The 16,394-nt window shown below is 33.5% G+C and overlaps 1 protein-coding gene across 2 annotated transcripts in view; it reads right to left on the bottom strand.

Moving 5' to 3' along the window:
• LOC116844146 (organic cation transporter protein-like) overlaps window positions 1–16,394 on the bottom strand; it is a 36,448-nt gene that overhangs the window by 16,454 nt on the left and 3,600 nt on the right. For both annotated transcript variants that reach the window (XM_032815316.1, XM_032815317.1), the window contains exon 2: window positions 4,642–4,825. In XM_032815316.1, the coding sequence (XP_032671207.1) occupies window positions 4,642–4,825 (184 nt within the window). The remainder of the gene's footprint in view (window positions 1–4,641; window positions 4,826–16,394) is intronic.

The following is a 16,394-nucleotide window of genomic DNA, read 5'->3' as shown; positions in this document are numbered from 1 at the left end:
CTGCATTTTAGCTAACAGTTACTGCAACATAATTTATAAATCTCTTTTATAAATCATAATTTATAAATCCAGAACAACTATTTAGGTTAACTCTAAACGGAGTTAGTTGCCACACGTTGCGAAAATATTTATTGTACCTAATACAAAATATCATAAACTTTAATAAACTTTAATAAAACATTTAAAATCTTTTCTTTAAAATCTAAAAGACAGAGATAATTTGTCTTTTTTATTTTACATGAAAGACATGTAACAATCGATCCTGGAGTATGGAGTGAATAATCACATTTCTACGACTTTGCTTACTTAATAACTTTTTTATAAATATTATATAAAGATAATATTTCTTTCCCCCCTTTTTTACCTAAAACTTGTATGAAGAAAATGCACAACATCAAAAAATACTGCACATATCTTTTCCTTAATCAGTATGCAAAGTGCACTGAAAAAATGTGACAAGTAGATCCGATCTCTTCTACGTTACACATGTATGACGCATATTAGCGAACTATGGAACAAATTAACATGACTATCACCATTGACCTAAGAAACCGTCCACTATAGACCATGCTATGTTTTGTGTTTTCTCCATGTAATATACACTTAATTTGTTTATCTGAATGTAGAACAAAAATTATCTAAAAAATACCAATACTTAGACATCATGCCTGGAAATTCTTTTGAAAAGAGTGCGATATAAGATCGAATTATCTGGAAAGTTTTCTTTACATTGTGAGCCACTACCTATTTAATTATTTAATTTATGACATAATAATACTTTAGCTCTTAAAAGCTCAACTATATCTCAATTTGAATTTTATTAGAACTTAGTTTATATTTTTTATTTAAATGTTCAAATTTAAAGACATTATGATTACATATTATATAAAACATTAATTCCAGATTGCTTTCCAAAATGTCTTTCTTGAGGAAAATTTTACTGGAAATTCGTATATGTAACGTGAAATATAGATTTTCAGCAAAATTTTCCTCAAGAAGGACGTTTTGGAGTGCGACTTAACTATTAGTACTTTTACTTTATGAGATGGCGGTTTCTCGCGAAAATCGGCGCGTCATGTGCATGACGCGTGATAGCAAACGAGTTAACCAATCAAAAGTGAACTGTGGAATGAATCTCAACTCTGGAGAATCAACGCACGAGAGAGAAAGAGAGGGAGAAACTACGAGTCCTCGAAGATTCGACGCGGGGAAAGAGAGAAGTGACCGATTCCTCCGAACCAGTTTCGAGTGTGACAGTGCCAATTCGCAGGCAATTATACGCAAGACTCGACGAATGTCAGGCGTTGCTTAATAATTCGGTGCCGCAATCACGCCTGAAAGTTGCAACAAAATACGTCCTTATGTCGCGACATTCCTCCATCCGTCTCAGCAATGCGTTCGCGCGGCGCCGGAGCGCGCGGTGAAAATATTTGGCATATTGACAGTGTATATCAAACTCCAAATGCGCTTGCACATTCCTTAAAGAGACTTACTAAAAAGACATACGTATTTCTACATGCTCGTGTGTCAAGACTGTTGGTTATTCTAAGAGGCGACGACAATGTATCCAAGCAGCTGTGGCATTTTGACAGTTTAACGCTTCGTTTACGTCAATTAGGTGAGTTATTCGCGTGCATGTGTTAGAAATAATCAATAGAAAAGTGACACGATTCAGTCTAATGTACATATAATCTGATGTTTTATATTAAAACTTGTAAAATCGTCGTCGCTTCTTCGAATAATCAACAGTCACGAAGCGTGACTATGTAGAAATGGGTGCGCCTGATTAAACATTTTCAGTAACTCTCGATCTACACACACAGGAATACATCATACTGCATTCAAGTAAACGTTACTTGCTTTAAGTATTAAGTAAGTTTATACATTCGCAAATTTATCATAAACTCATTATAAGTATCATATTTCAAATGCATTATAAATGCATTTCTATCAAGAATATTATATTACAACAAAATTTAATATAATTAAATTGAATATAAAACGATAAAAATAAATAAAAAATTAATAAAAATTAATATAAATAAATAAAAATGAATTACAACAAAAACTGATTTTTTCTTCGACAAAGTTTTATAATATTCTTGTAAAAAGAATAAATTCTTCTTCCTTTGAATACACGATAATGAGTTCCTTTCAAGTTTGCAAGTGCAGTCAAGAGCGCGAAACGGTTTAAACACTTCTTTTCTAGTGAAGTTAATAACCCATTTATGTGCTTACGGACTTGCGCAGCAATCAATTATGACAGAAGTCGAAATGACAATATGGTACGAAAATTAATTTTATCGAGGCAATGTGAAAACATTAGTACATCCGAGAGTATTTTGACTAAAATCATTTCAGTAGTGCTCGAAAAATTTAAAAATCTTGTGCTTCAAATGGTAAGAGATATTTGGCGGCACAACCTGAAATCTAGAAAAATCTAGGAAAAATGTAAGTATGAAAGTAATGCGAGAGAAAGAAAGAGAGAGAGAGAGCGCTTTCGCATTTTACTTTCATGCTTAATTTTTCCTGGATTTGCAACTTAGATTTTGTTGTCGAATATCTCTTAATATAATATATATTTAAAGGATATATTTGAAGGACAAGATTCTTTGATTCTTCGAACGCTACTATTACAACGGTCTAACTCGAAATACTCTCGGATGTATTTGCGCGTTTTCACGTTGACTTGATAAAATTTACTTTCACAGCACGTACCGTCAGTTTGGCCTCTGTCATTCCTCTCCGCAAGTCTATGAGCAGTGATCTTCAATTGTGACAGAGAAAATGACAAATTAGACTAACTGGGTCGTTAGCTTCATTAGAAAAGAAATGACAAATTAGACTAACTGGTCGTTAGCTTCATTAGAAAAGAAGTGTTCAAATCGTTTCGCTTTCGACTGTATATCTTGTGAGAATATTTTGTCGAGAAAAATATCCTTCGTTGAAGATAACCATTACGCTTGAGTGAAGGAAAGTCAACTGAGCAATCGCTTTCTTTAGCAGTGGAGTGACATTTTTTCTACGTGTAGAGAATGGCCAAGTATATTTGAATTCTGGTATACGCCCGCTACCAGAACCCGTCCTCTCGCCCGGGACGCGAGCGTTTATTACGCGTCGCAGGGGATTTACCGCGACAAGCCGCTCGTTTCCTGCGTGCCGCGCATTCGCGAGTCACCTTGAGATATCTGAATAACGCAGCGAGCGCGAGTCCGCACTGAGAGAAATCCCTCTGTTATCAGAACAAAAGAGCGTTTGCTATTTGACGATTGTTAAAAAAACAGAACAGTTGCAAATCATTTCTCATCATTTGTCATCTTACAAACCAGGCCATACATTGCCTGAGACATAAATCATATTTATTCTCGTTTGTTTAGGTTAGATTAGATTAGCTTAATTATGTTTCCACATTACAGAAGTGCTGCTTACTGACAGCAAATTGAAAGGAACGAATCATTTGTTCCTACTGAGGAGTCATACACACATTCGTTCTTCCATATAAATTATTAGTCATTGCCATTATTAGCCATTATTAGCCATTAGTAAGGAAACTTGAGGCATAATGGGACCACGAAGAAGGATATATTGGAATATGATCGATCATTTCTCGAGAAAAAAAAAGTTTATATAGAAATTTTCTTCATATATTGTCATCATATATGATTATATTGTCTTCATATATGATTATACAATTATATTATATAGTTATTAATTATATAACGTTAATATGTTTTGTTATAAGTAACCATCCACTAATCTTCTTTAATTAATAATTAAAATTTTATAAAGTTATTAGGAAAATGATAGGGAACTTTTTTCTTCAGTTTGACCTAATCCCAAAGCACACGATGACAGATGTCGCTACTACAGCGATCAGATCTACCATCTCGTGTAATCATTAACAAATTTTCTTTAATTAATATCTCAATGGTTATTACGAATATTACAAAACGGTATAGGACTTTTATGTTCACCTCAATCCGTATTATGCTTCCACAAGAGCTTCAAAATTTGTTCTGAGACATTATGTATGTCCATATTGAAAAGGATGCTGTTGTGAAGATATAACTGCTTATACTAGCTCATGATGTCGACATTTGATTGAATTATGTTTTCCTTTTTTCATTCAACAATATTTGTTTTATATAGACAAATATAATTAGATATAATTATATGTAAGATCACATATATGGACAAAATTCATATATATAATTACATACAATTATATATATATTTATATGATTATATATCAACATTTTTTGCGGGTTTTTACAGAGATGTTACCATGCAACGAAATGTGTTTGCAATTATTACTGTTAGATGTCTCTTACCGCGTATTATCATCAGTTGTGATATTATTTTTAACTGAAGAATGCCACAAATTTTGTTTAATGCGCTTGTTGTGTTTTATTTATTTCTAATATGTTTGAAACCTATTTAAACCTTAGAGTTCCCATTATGCCTCGGGTTGCCCTATTTTGTTAAACCAGCGAAACTTTTCCTCTCAGTGCGATACGCGCGTGGAACGCGATTGGCGATGTGGGAAGATCGCGCAGAGAAAGCTTCCTCCTCGCGGACGATACTCTCGAAAGACCCTCATTTCTGTCGTCGGTCCGCGCGACGACTTCCTACGTCCCTTACCTCGGTCGCCACAGTCTCGTAGGGGATGTCAGTAAAATTAAACTCCCAGCCGTGCGTGCAACCCTTCGTCGGCCAGCTCAGGTTGGCCTCGCGGATTCCGCTCAACAGCAGCTCCGTGTAATTCACGTCGTACATCGTACATCTCGAGCGGCCGTCCTCGCCGGGCGGTATCGCCAACGCGATCCTGGAAGGTGAGCAGCGATAAAAATATTGGGTCTATAAGCGAGCGCAATATATAATAAGAAGAGAAAGAGCGCGCGCGCGCGCGCGCTCTCCGATAAGATAAACAGAATGTGTATATATATTTATAAATAAGATACTACCCGCAATAAATAAATGTCAAGCATCGACCTAGTAAATGTCAAGTACGGGAGGGAGTATCCTCCACGACGGGAAATCGAAAACAGCAGACGCAAAACGGGCAATTAAGAGCGCACCTGTAAAGGTCTTCAATTGTCGCGCGCACCTTCGTTTAATAACGCACGCGGCCTGACCTTTACGCAAGACTTACGTCGAACACATTCGACACCGTTTGCAACGCACGTACGGCATTTCTCATCCTCGATACGCTCGCACGAGCGTGCACCTCGTGCGCGTTTTGACCAGCCAGTAACTGCATCTGGGGTATTAGTTACGGCATTGGACCGTGCAAAATCTGCCTCGCGATTTCTGCCTCGCAGAAGCGTCTCTCCGGTGAGGAGAGGGGAAATAAGAACTTGATTGTGTGCATTTCAGCAAATATGACCCACAAGCGTCGATAACACAGGTCTGCAAAGTTTCAAAAACTTAATGCGTTTTGGAACTGAAAGGCTATTTTTTACGTAATTTTGTTCGCTGAATATAAATCCGACCTTAGAATTTCTCTATCACGTCAAGTTTTCAAGATAATTAGGTTTAATTCGCCAAAAATGCCGATTTTCATATATATATTCAACCGATTATTGCTAACAAAGCAATTTCTTTTTAATAAATTCACAAACGGCATTTTAATGTACTATTCTTCCCCTTTAAAATCATATAACATTTTTTATTTTACTATTACTTTTTACGGAAGTTTATTGATATTGAAGTCTATGAGACTCAATAATCGGTTGAATATAGTGAAAATCGGTATTCTTTGGCTATTTAAACCTAATTATCTCGAAAACCTGACGTGATAGAGAAATTCTAAAGCCGGACTCGTATTCAGCGGACAAAATTACGTAGGAAATGACCTTTGAAATCCAAAACGCAAAATCATGCAGACTTGTGTAATGATTCTTTGTTTTTCTGCAATTTTCTCCGTTAATTTTGTAAGATAAATTCGAAGGCACGTCGACGATAATGATCTTCGGATAATTTTAGAATTTCGCAACTAATGACGAGAATAACTTCCGTTCGAAGAAGCTCAATATATGCGTTTGTGCACGTTTATGTTTCATAGTTAGAACAACGCGAAGTAATTTTCTTCTTTCCACGACATCTTTTCTAAATCTATGACTCCTGTCTCGCAGAAACGTCGTTGGAAACGTCGCAAGATAGAAAAATTGACTTATGCGCACATTTTGACACGCTTGACTTGTAAGAGTCGACAATGATTTTGCTGAGTAAGTTTTGTGAGACAAAATCAAAGCAAACAAAGAATGAGGCAAATAAGAGTCAACTGCCGATCTTAAATGCAAAAATCACAATTTAATAAAAGCTTGTGATTTATTTAAAAATTCAGACGTTTTTTTATTTGCCTTATTCTTTTTGTTTCCTTTGATAAAGCCTCAAGAGCCTTTAACTTTTGATTTTGTAAGGCAAATTCGAAGGCACGTCGCTATGTGTGTACTTACGTATGTTTATATACTTGAAATTAGGCGAAAATATTTTTTTTATTAATGTAAATCTACGATTAGTTCCTAGAAGCGTTTCTGCGAGCAGAAGCGACGAACTAAAGCTTACATTTTGTCGTGTGCTATTTTGAGTTATCGAGAACGATTTCCTGGTTTAATCTCGCGAGATAAACTTAAAAGCGCATCGACAATAATTTTCAAATTTCACGACTGACAGCGAGAGTAATTTCTATTCTAAAAAATTTGATATGTGTATTTGCGTACATTTGCATGGTTGGAATAACGCGGTATCATTTTCTTCGGCCGCATGCCGCGTAAATCTGCGACTTCTGCCTCGCAGGAGTGTTTCTGCGAGGAGGAATAAACTTGTATCTTGGCTTACATCTTGGCGTGTACCACTTTGAGGCACTAAGAACGATTTCCTGGCTTAATCTCGCGAGATAAATTTGAAGGCACGTCAATAATAATTTTCGGACTTCACGACTGACAACAAAACTAATTTCCGTTCTGAGAAGTTTGATATGCGTATTTGCGTACATTTACATAGCTGGGATAACGTGGAGTCATTTTATTCGTCCGCATACCGCGTAGATCTGCAATTTTTGCTTCGCAGATGCATTTCTGCGAGGAGGAATAAACTTAAACTTACATTTCGGCGTGTACTACTTCGAGAATGATTTTCTGCTTCAATTTCGCGTGATAAATTTGAATAAGTCGATGATAATTTCGCGACTGACGACATGAATATTTTCCGCGAATAGCCTGATGTATGAGTTTGATATTTGATATACAGGGTGTCTCAAACTCTTCTCCGCAATTTCTGTGAAAACGTTGAACGGATTGAGATGAACATGAAAGTCTTATACCGTAGATTTCTAGTTACTAACGGAAGAAAATTGTTACATGATCGTGCGCGATATTGCACAAATCTTCTTTAATTAATATCTAAAAATCGGTGTGCTCATTTGCAAAATGACAAAAGACTTTTTTGTTCAGTTGGATCTAATGTATAAATATACAACGGCAGACGGCGCCACTATCGCTCATCTACCATATTACGCGTGATCATTCATCTTCATTAATTAATATCTCGAGATTTATTGCGAATATCGCAAAACAGTATGGAACTTTTATGTTCACCCCAATCCGGTCTACGTTTCCACAAAAATTGCGGAGGAGAAGGAGAATGTCTGGGACACTCTGTACAGACACAAATAAGTGCAGACATGAATTTTTTCGTATTTGAAGTGGCGCAAAATAATTTTCTTCATCGGCGTGTCGAAGCGCGATAGCATCTTTCGAACAACTCCTATGCATATATTGTCGCGTCGCTGTTGTAATTACATAATTATACGATATAGCACAGAGAGAGCGAAATACCCATCGCAGTCACATCCTATATAAGGTATCCGTTTCTTGTCGCTTACGTGCAATCAGCGTGGCATTAGCGCAACGTTATGTCGAAAGGTTTACACGGTTATTTTTCACGTTCACGCTCTCATTGCTTATACGAAGGTTTCGAAGCAAATTTATTATTCATTATCCACGAATACTCGTACCGGCCTCCGGGTGGCTGAACGCGCACGACAACGCGCGCCGACAGAATATATTTGCCCGATAAATTTTCTATGCCCACTGAAAGTAGGGAATAGTCGCGCGTGCGAGCACGGCAAAACCCCGTAAATATCGATAACGTCGCGAGAGAGTCACAGAAAGAAATTCCCCCTTCTCCCCGCGAATATCGAGAATATGACGGGCGAGACGAGAAATTTTTGCGCGCGGCACGACGTAATTTACAAGCATATTGCCGAATAATCTTGAAATGTCAAGTCACATAATTTTGATTATTCTTATCGATATTGCCGATAATTGGGCGTCGTTTTGCAGTGACTTTTCGTCAGCAACGATCGAGTCGGCGGATAAAGCGATGCGCTGCACTCGACTCCCTCCTATGAAACGGGGACTTGCTGTCAGGCGAAAGTTCTCATCAGAAGCTAGGCTTAAATCAAGCAGAAGTTAAGCTTAACTTCTGCTTAACAGTTTTTTTTAATTAATTAACTGAAGAATGTAAAGAAATCTTAATAACCTTAATAAATAAGTTTAAGCTCTCTTTATAAATAAGCTCTCTAAAAAAAACCTGTTAAACCAAAGTCCCCATCTATACCCATCTATACTAAGAAAAAATATTCAGAAAATAACAAATATTTCTTTGGTGAGTACTAATAACATATTTACTTAAATTCTTTTATTTAGGTGAGATAGCAGTTGTTTTTATGAAAAGCCAAAATTTTCTTAAAGTTTTAAGAAAATGTTTATCGTCGGAAATTAGAAAATAACTCACAAAATTCAAATTTTATAAAAGAGTCGAAAAACTTAACTTAACTTTTTACAAAAATTATCAGTTTTCTGGCTCTCCTGTAAAATTGGAATTTTGTAAGTCAGCAAGTTTTCTAATTTCCGACGATATACGTTTTCTTAAAACCTTAAGAAAACTTTGGCTTTTCTTAAAAGCAACTGCTATCCCACCTAAATAAAAGAATTTAAATATGTTGTTAGTACTCACCAAAGAAATATTTGTTATTTTCTGGATATTTTTTCTCAGTATAGATAGGGATTTTGGTTTAACAATTTTTTTTAATTAATTAATTAAGCTTATTTATAAAGAGAACTTATTTATAAAGAAAGCTTAAGCTTATTTATTAAGGTTATTAAAGTTTCTTTACATTCTTCAGTCAATTAACTAAAAAAAGCTGTTAAGCTTAACTTCTGCTTGATTTAAGCCTAGCTTCTGATGGAAACTTTTGCTTGACAGTAAGTCAAGAGGTTTTTTAGTTTAATTTTTAGTTAGTAATATTTTTTTATTTGAAAAATATTTTATATTAGTACAAGTGAATATATATTAATTAATGTGCCCACCAAATAAATACTTATTATTTCTTAGATATTTTTCTCTCAATATATGGAAGATAACGGTTTCAATTATAGTTTCAAGTTCCAATTATATACTAAGGTTATGTTTGCAAACATCCTTAATATTTAATAAAAGAAATCTAGAATATTATTTGCTTTATAGACTTTGTAGATTTAGGAAACTATTAATAGGTCTACAAACACCATTATCCTATATAAATTAGAACAATATGAATATGGACATTATCAATTATATTGATAATTTATATTGATAATTTTATAATTTATATTGATAATTTATATTGAGTTATATTGATAATTTATATTTTATAATTTATATTGATAATTTTATAATTGGCTATCGTTATAGGGACGGAAAATATTTGCTGATCCATAATTCGGACTTGCGCATAAACATTTTTGATTGTCTCTTTTTTAATTTAGACAAGATTTCATGTATTTCTAGAACGGAAATCAATTAATTTGAAAATCTATTAATTTCGCTTTGAAACTATAATTAATTTGTTGCTATCGGTATTAGCAGTTCCTTTCAATCTTTGATCAACAAAGTTACTGCAATTTTTAATGCAAGTTATTGTAAAATCTTAAATGACTCACGATTGAGACCGTTATGTGCTTGGCAGTTTGCATAGACAGCTCAGTTATTATGCCCAGTTAGTCCATCCATCCATTCTCATTAATTATAACCCAGCCCAAGAACTGGATAAGATCTTGATGGAGTTTAATTCAGTGGATGAAGCAGTTTACTGTACAACGTGTGAACCGAATCAATATACGATATAATATCAACAATATTAATTCTGTTTTATGATGCGCACGTATTATAATGTCTATAGCGAATAAATGTCAAAAGTATTTATTTATATTATTAGAGAAAGCTCAAAATTGCGTGAAAAATAAATGAACGAAAGGCATGGAGCAAGGAAAGGGCAATTGAAGAAAATAAGGCATTTGATAATATTAAGTTCTATAACAAAGATGACAATTGAAATTAGGAAAAGTGAGAAAGAGGCAAATGAAATATACATTAATAATATGGAATTTCATTGTGTGCGATGAGAACACATTGGATTATTTTGATACTGATTAATGATACAAATGAGAACTATCACGATAGCTCAGAATTTGATGAAATAGTAAAACTACAAAAATGGATAAAAGGACATACGTTGTTTAATGATTGTGAACGACGTCACGTAAAAGAGCGAAAAACATGATAATATATATTACACACCAAAGATTTCCCGCGCTACAACTCTTATTAATATCAAAATTTTTCAATTAGAAGTCATACAAAAAAAATGAAGCACTACTAGACCAAATCTGCTCATTTTATGAGCAGCAAGCTTGATTATTAAACAATTAAATAGATTTGTCTCTATTTTCTGTTCTGTTTTCGTATAGTAAATCGATTCGGATTTTGTGCATCTTTCGTAAGCAGTAATTGCAAGAGAAGCGTTACATATACTAAACCAGTGTTGCGTCTAATAATTTCAATTTAAAAAAGTCATATTATAACAATGAAATATGCGTTAAAAATGATAAGGATAGCACTTTAATGTGATAACTCCCGGGATGCTGAGAAAAAATTAATAGAGATTTTATAAGTCATTGGAAATTTCCAAAAACCTCATTTTTTGCACCTCTAAGTTTAAATATCTTAAAAACTTGACGTGATACGACATTTTGGGAGTCAGATTCGTAATTAGCGCGTCAAAATCTACTTGGAACAACTTCATTTACTTTAAGGTCAAAATGGTGTCGACCAGCATAACTAATCGGAAATTGCTTTAAATTTCTACTGAACTAGCATCCAAATTTTCAATTGAAAAGCGTGCACAAAAATAAAATAATACTAAAGCAAATCTGCATATTTGATTTTACTCTTCAGTTACTAGATAAAAATAACATAACCATTCAGTAACTGTTCGAAAAATGTTTTAAATTTATACTGGAGCAGCATTCAAATTTTAAATTGTGAAAAGCATATACAAAAATGAAATATTAAGGCAAATATGCCCATTTTATAAGCAGAAGACTTGATATTAATCAATTGCATCGAGCTTTTGTCTATTTTCTGTTATTGTTCAGTAAACGTCTCTAGATTTTGCGCACCCCACGTGCGCAGTAATCGCAAGAAAAGTGTTATATCTTTCATTTAAGATCTCACGTTTTGCTCTTTTTAAATTATTAGATTTTCAGTTAATTAATACCTCTTCTAAGAAGGCATGAAACCTCGTTTAAATTAAAAAAAGGAATAATCAAGAAAGTTTATGCATATATCCCAGTTAACGAATATTTCCCATGTTAATTTTGTAATAATGTTAATAATGTCCATATTCAAATTGTTCTAATCTATATAGGATAATGGTATTCGCAGCACAATCTATTAAAGCACTGAGAAAAATGGCTTGGTGAATGACTCTATACTCGTCTTATGAAAGTAATATGGTGAATTCATATGCAATATCTGGCTCACATATCCAATATTCTGATTACGATGCCTCGACGCATCTGATAGTCAATACCAAGACATTTAATTGTAGACATCTAGACAGTTTGGTAATTCTCTCTAGACGTGTGATACTATTGACGCGATAGTTAATTGTTACTCGCGAACACGTTACTTTCCTTTTTCATCTATATTAATTTGTAAAGACGTCGGTGCTATAAAAGAATGGACGCTGAAACCGTCAAATATTTGGAAGAATGGAATTTCTTAAAATATATTGACAAATTTAGAAGTAAGTATATGAAGATTATATACAGTAAGTTTATGAAAATTATATATAATATGGTTAGATTTTATGTTAGGTAAGAAGTCTAACACTACTGTATTCATAACATTCACCAAATGAATTGTATGCTGTATCAGGCAGTTTGGTAAACGTATTTAAGCATTACTGTAATGTTACTTAGACAATGCGCTCACCAGATAATTTGGTATCATTGACTAAATATCTTGTTACACGATTACTTACCATAGTTTGATAAACTTAAATATAATTCTGATTAGTATGGACAGACATTTCCCTCAGTAGCTTCATAAATGTGCAAAATCAATAAAGCAAATGATACTCTAAATTTTTTAATTAAATATTAAGATGTTTATTAACGCAACCTTAAAATGCAATTGTGAAATAACTGAATAATATAAAAAATCTTTTGCTGGACAAACATTGACATAATTGTCCATTGACGTAATTGCTAAAACTGCACTAAATTTCTGCCGGGGTTTATCGGATTATTTTTACATTTCTCGCGGATTTGCACAAAAGAATCTATATCAACCGGTCGTTTATCTCTCATTGCGTTGACGTCAGAGACTATTAACCTGCACATGATTACTAATCGCGCGTGACTCGTCGAGGCGCAATCGAATTGTAGCTGCGAAGGTCTCGTTGACGTCGCGTCGTTTTCATACTTTCGCCGGCTGGCGAACATACGCGCTAATCTCCCGTGACTTTCTAGATTCCATCCGTTTCTTTCGCGTGCATGCGCAAAAAATCACGATGATCCCGTCGCAACCATGACGGTGTGAGAAATATCGGCGAGGATAGACAGGCCGAGAATAGCCGTGCGACACACACACACATACACGTCGGCCGCGTTGTTGTTTGATTTTTTATCGAAAAAACACGTGAAGTGCACGCGCAGTTAAAGTGTCATGCGGTGATCGTTAAGAGCGCTTCTGCGAATTATTAACGCTATTAATCGTGTTACATTACCTCGACTGGATTTGCATATCTGAGCTAATGTGCAAAACGTAAATCACACGTAAACGAGAACATTGTGTAAACCTATTATAATTATAATGCCGTCGGTTTCTTACATCCAAAGTGCAATGTTGCAAACGTACATTTCCACTCCATCCGGAATTATCGTTTAGTTCCATCTGGAAGTCGCTTCCAAGAAAACTGCGTTCTTCAAGAGAGAAATTTAGTAATCTGCAGCTTTGAATTACTCCTGTACTTAATATCTAAGGATCATTAAGTGTTAATGATTGTAACAAAACTGTGGTCACTAGTTTTCTGTGTATTTTACATTCGCGTATGTTCAGACATTTTTACTTAAACAGAAAATACAAATGTTAAATCAACAGCGCCGTGGTTGGAGTAATTGTTCTTGATTCAATAGAAATATTATTAAAATTAATAATATTCAAGTTATTAGAACAAGGTATAATGTATTTGTCTTAATGACTTGTCAATAACATTGCTATTAAAACAAGAAGATTTATTTGAATCATGATGCGCTGTTAACCAATTCTATTGATTCAACAACATTTTTTTCCGTGTGTGTCTTTATCATTATTATATTTACTTTTACTCCTATCTTTTTTATTAGTATATGTTATATGTTATCTATTTGTTTGTGTGTAATCCTTAAATACGTATTTTGAGAGGATATTAATAAAAGCTATCATTATCTATGATAGCATTAAAGAAACTTCTCTTTTTCTTCTTCTTCTTCTTCGAGAATTATGACTTATTATATCGATGACTAACAAGTGATTCTCGTATGTACAAAATCGGAGGTTTTTATAAAAAAAAAACAATAAAATTTATTTAAAAATGTTACCTTGTTCTTAAAAATCGAATTTTTTGTATTTTTTAGTTTCTTAAAATCTTACAGAAAAGTAAAATATTTCAACAACTCGGGAGAAAAGAGATTCTGAGTCCGCCAAGCAAAAAAACAGGAAATGCCTATTTTTGCGTATACAAAAAAGATATCATTCTACTACTAAGAAAAAGAATTAAGGGAGGTCGAGTCCAGATAGCCCAGGAGTATGTTATTCGTATGCTTTTTTTAAGTTTATCTTGAAAGAAACAGTGGATATAAAATCAGTGGATACAAAATAGTTAGAACATAGATACTTTTTTTATCTAAGTTTTATTAAAATCGGGATAATATCACAGCTAAAAAATAAAAAAGCTGATTTAATAGTGATAAAGTAAATTTTAGAGAGAAATTTTATATTAATATTCTTCATTATAAGCGAATAAAGTTGAGCGATGTATTACTAGCTAAAATGAAGTTTCTTACGATTATACGATTTTGAATGATAAAAATAATTTTTACTTATCAAATGATTCAAATCAAATGATTCAAATGATTCAAATCAAGTACTTGAACGGGCGAAGTAATGTTGGCCCATAATTACGAGTCAGCAGGAGGGCTATGGAGGCCTCTCGCGAGAGAAGATCCCGGAACTGCTAAACAGGATCGTATTTTATATATGGCCTTATTACCTGGATTTATTGAACCCGATATCAAAGCAAAATGGCATTGCTGCATGTTTGTGTATTTTCGTTATTGTAAAACAAAATATATGGTTAACAGGATGGCGGGCATTATTTACATAGAAGAAAGCTGTCTCTATCATGTTTGTACAGTCAGTCGCAACAATTTGTTATCTGAGAAGTTATAACTTCGAAATTTTTAAATATGAGGCATCTAGCCACGGCCTTCTTTATATATATATATATATATATATATATATATATATATATACACACACACTCAGTTTATTTTTCTTTTTTTAAGTAGTAGTTCTCTTCAGTAAAGAATATTTATTGCTTGATAATAGTCTTACAATATATTCATCACAAATTTGAGGAAAGATCATTGTCGTATGCTCAAAAGAAAAATTTATTCTCTTTACAAGAATATTATAAAACTTTATCTATGTATATAATAATCTATCTATCTATATAATAAACAAATCAACTTATTGTTTTCATTTAATATTCTTGACTGAAATGCTAAACTTACTAGGATTCAGAATGCCTCTTGAACAAATTTGATGCTTATGTAATGAGCTTCCCAGACAGCATACAATATTTACAAAATATTTTAGAAATATAGATATTAAATATTTTATAAATATTCTAATGTCCAAGATTTTCAGGTATGAAAAAGAGATTATGATAAATATTTAAAAATATTTATCATAAATCTTTCATAAATAATTCATAAATCATCTTTTTCATAAAAGTATTTATGAAAAATATTTTTCATAAATATTTTTAAATATTTATTATAATCTTTTTTATACCAGAAAATCTCGGACATTTGAGTATTTATAAAATATTTAATATTTATATTTCTAAAATATTTTGTAAATATTGTATGCTGTCTGGATTATAGAGAGATAGATATAAGATTATAGAACATAGAAACTTAAGAAATACTTGAAAGAAGTAACATTTACTTGAAGCAGTATGTGTTTTTTTGTGTATATATGCAAGTGTATCTCATCTTAGCTGTAATGCGGTGAAATGATTTATATCTTCATGAGATCTCGCGAACGTCACGTCACGTTTGACGTTGTAACCGCAAAGTGCGCTAAACAAACTGTTTTAGCTGGGGAAATATAACAGACCGGCGTGAATCACTGCTTCTGGGTATTCCGGTTAATTGGAATGTTAAGGATTTATCCACTGACTTTGAGCCACGGCAAGAGCGCTCTTAAAGCGGAATGGCCGTAAGTGGAATGAGCGTGTCGCCGCGGGCGTGTGTTTAAAGGTGTGATCGACAGTAATCGCGAAACACTCGAAGACAAGCGACAACAATGATCCTTGGATTATCGTTTCATCGTCCTTCGACCACGCTCTTCGCCTCTCGAGAGAAAACGAGACGGAATGGAAACGGAAGAGAAAAGTATTAATATTAATGCACCCACCCAGATAGACTTTCATGATTATCACGACATGAGACAATCGATAATGGAAAGTTTAAATTCTTTTAATTACATCTGTAAAGTAAATGTGCTGTATTGCATTAACTATGAAGTTTATATCATGCGATAAAGTAACTTTTTTATTATATTGATGCAGCAACAAATTTACTACAGGTCGCACTTAGATTTTTATGTTACATTTGACACGATATATTGTTTTAAGTAAGTTTTGACCACTTTTTCATATTTTTTTCTATTTCTATCTTGTCATTCTATGTGATAAATATGATTGCAATCTAACAAGTTATAAGAGATTTAACATT

Source organism: Odontomachus brunneus, unplaced genomic scaffold, assembly GCF_010583005.1.
Source record: "Odontomachus brunneus isolate Ranch 3 - 2012 unplaced genomic scaffold, Obru_v1 Obru_scaffold_039, whole genome shotgun sequence".
NCBI lineage: Eukaryota > Metazoa > Arthropoda > Insecta > Hymenoptera > Formicidae > Odontomachus > Odontomachus brunneus.
The sequence above is the reverse complement of the archived record's forward strand: the minus strand, read 5'-3'. Positions and strand labels throughout refer to the sequence as shown.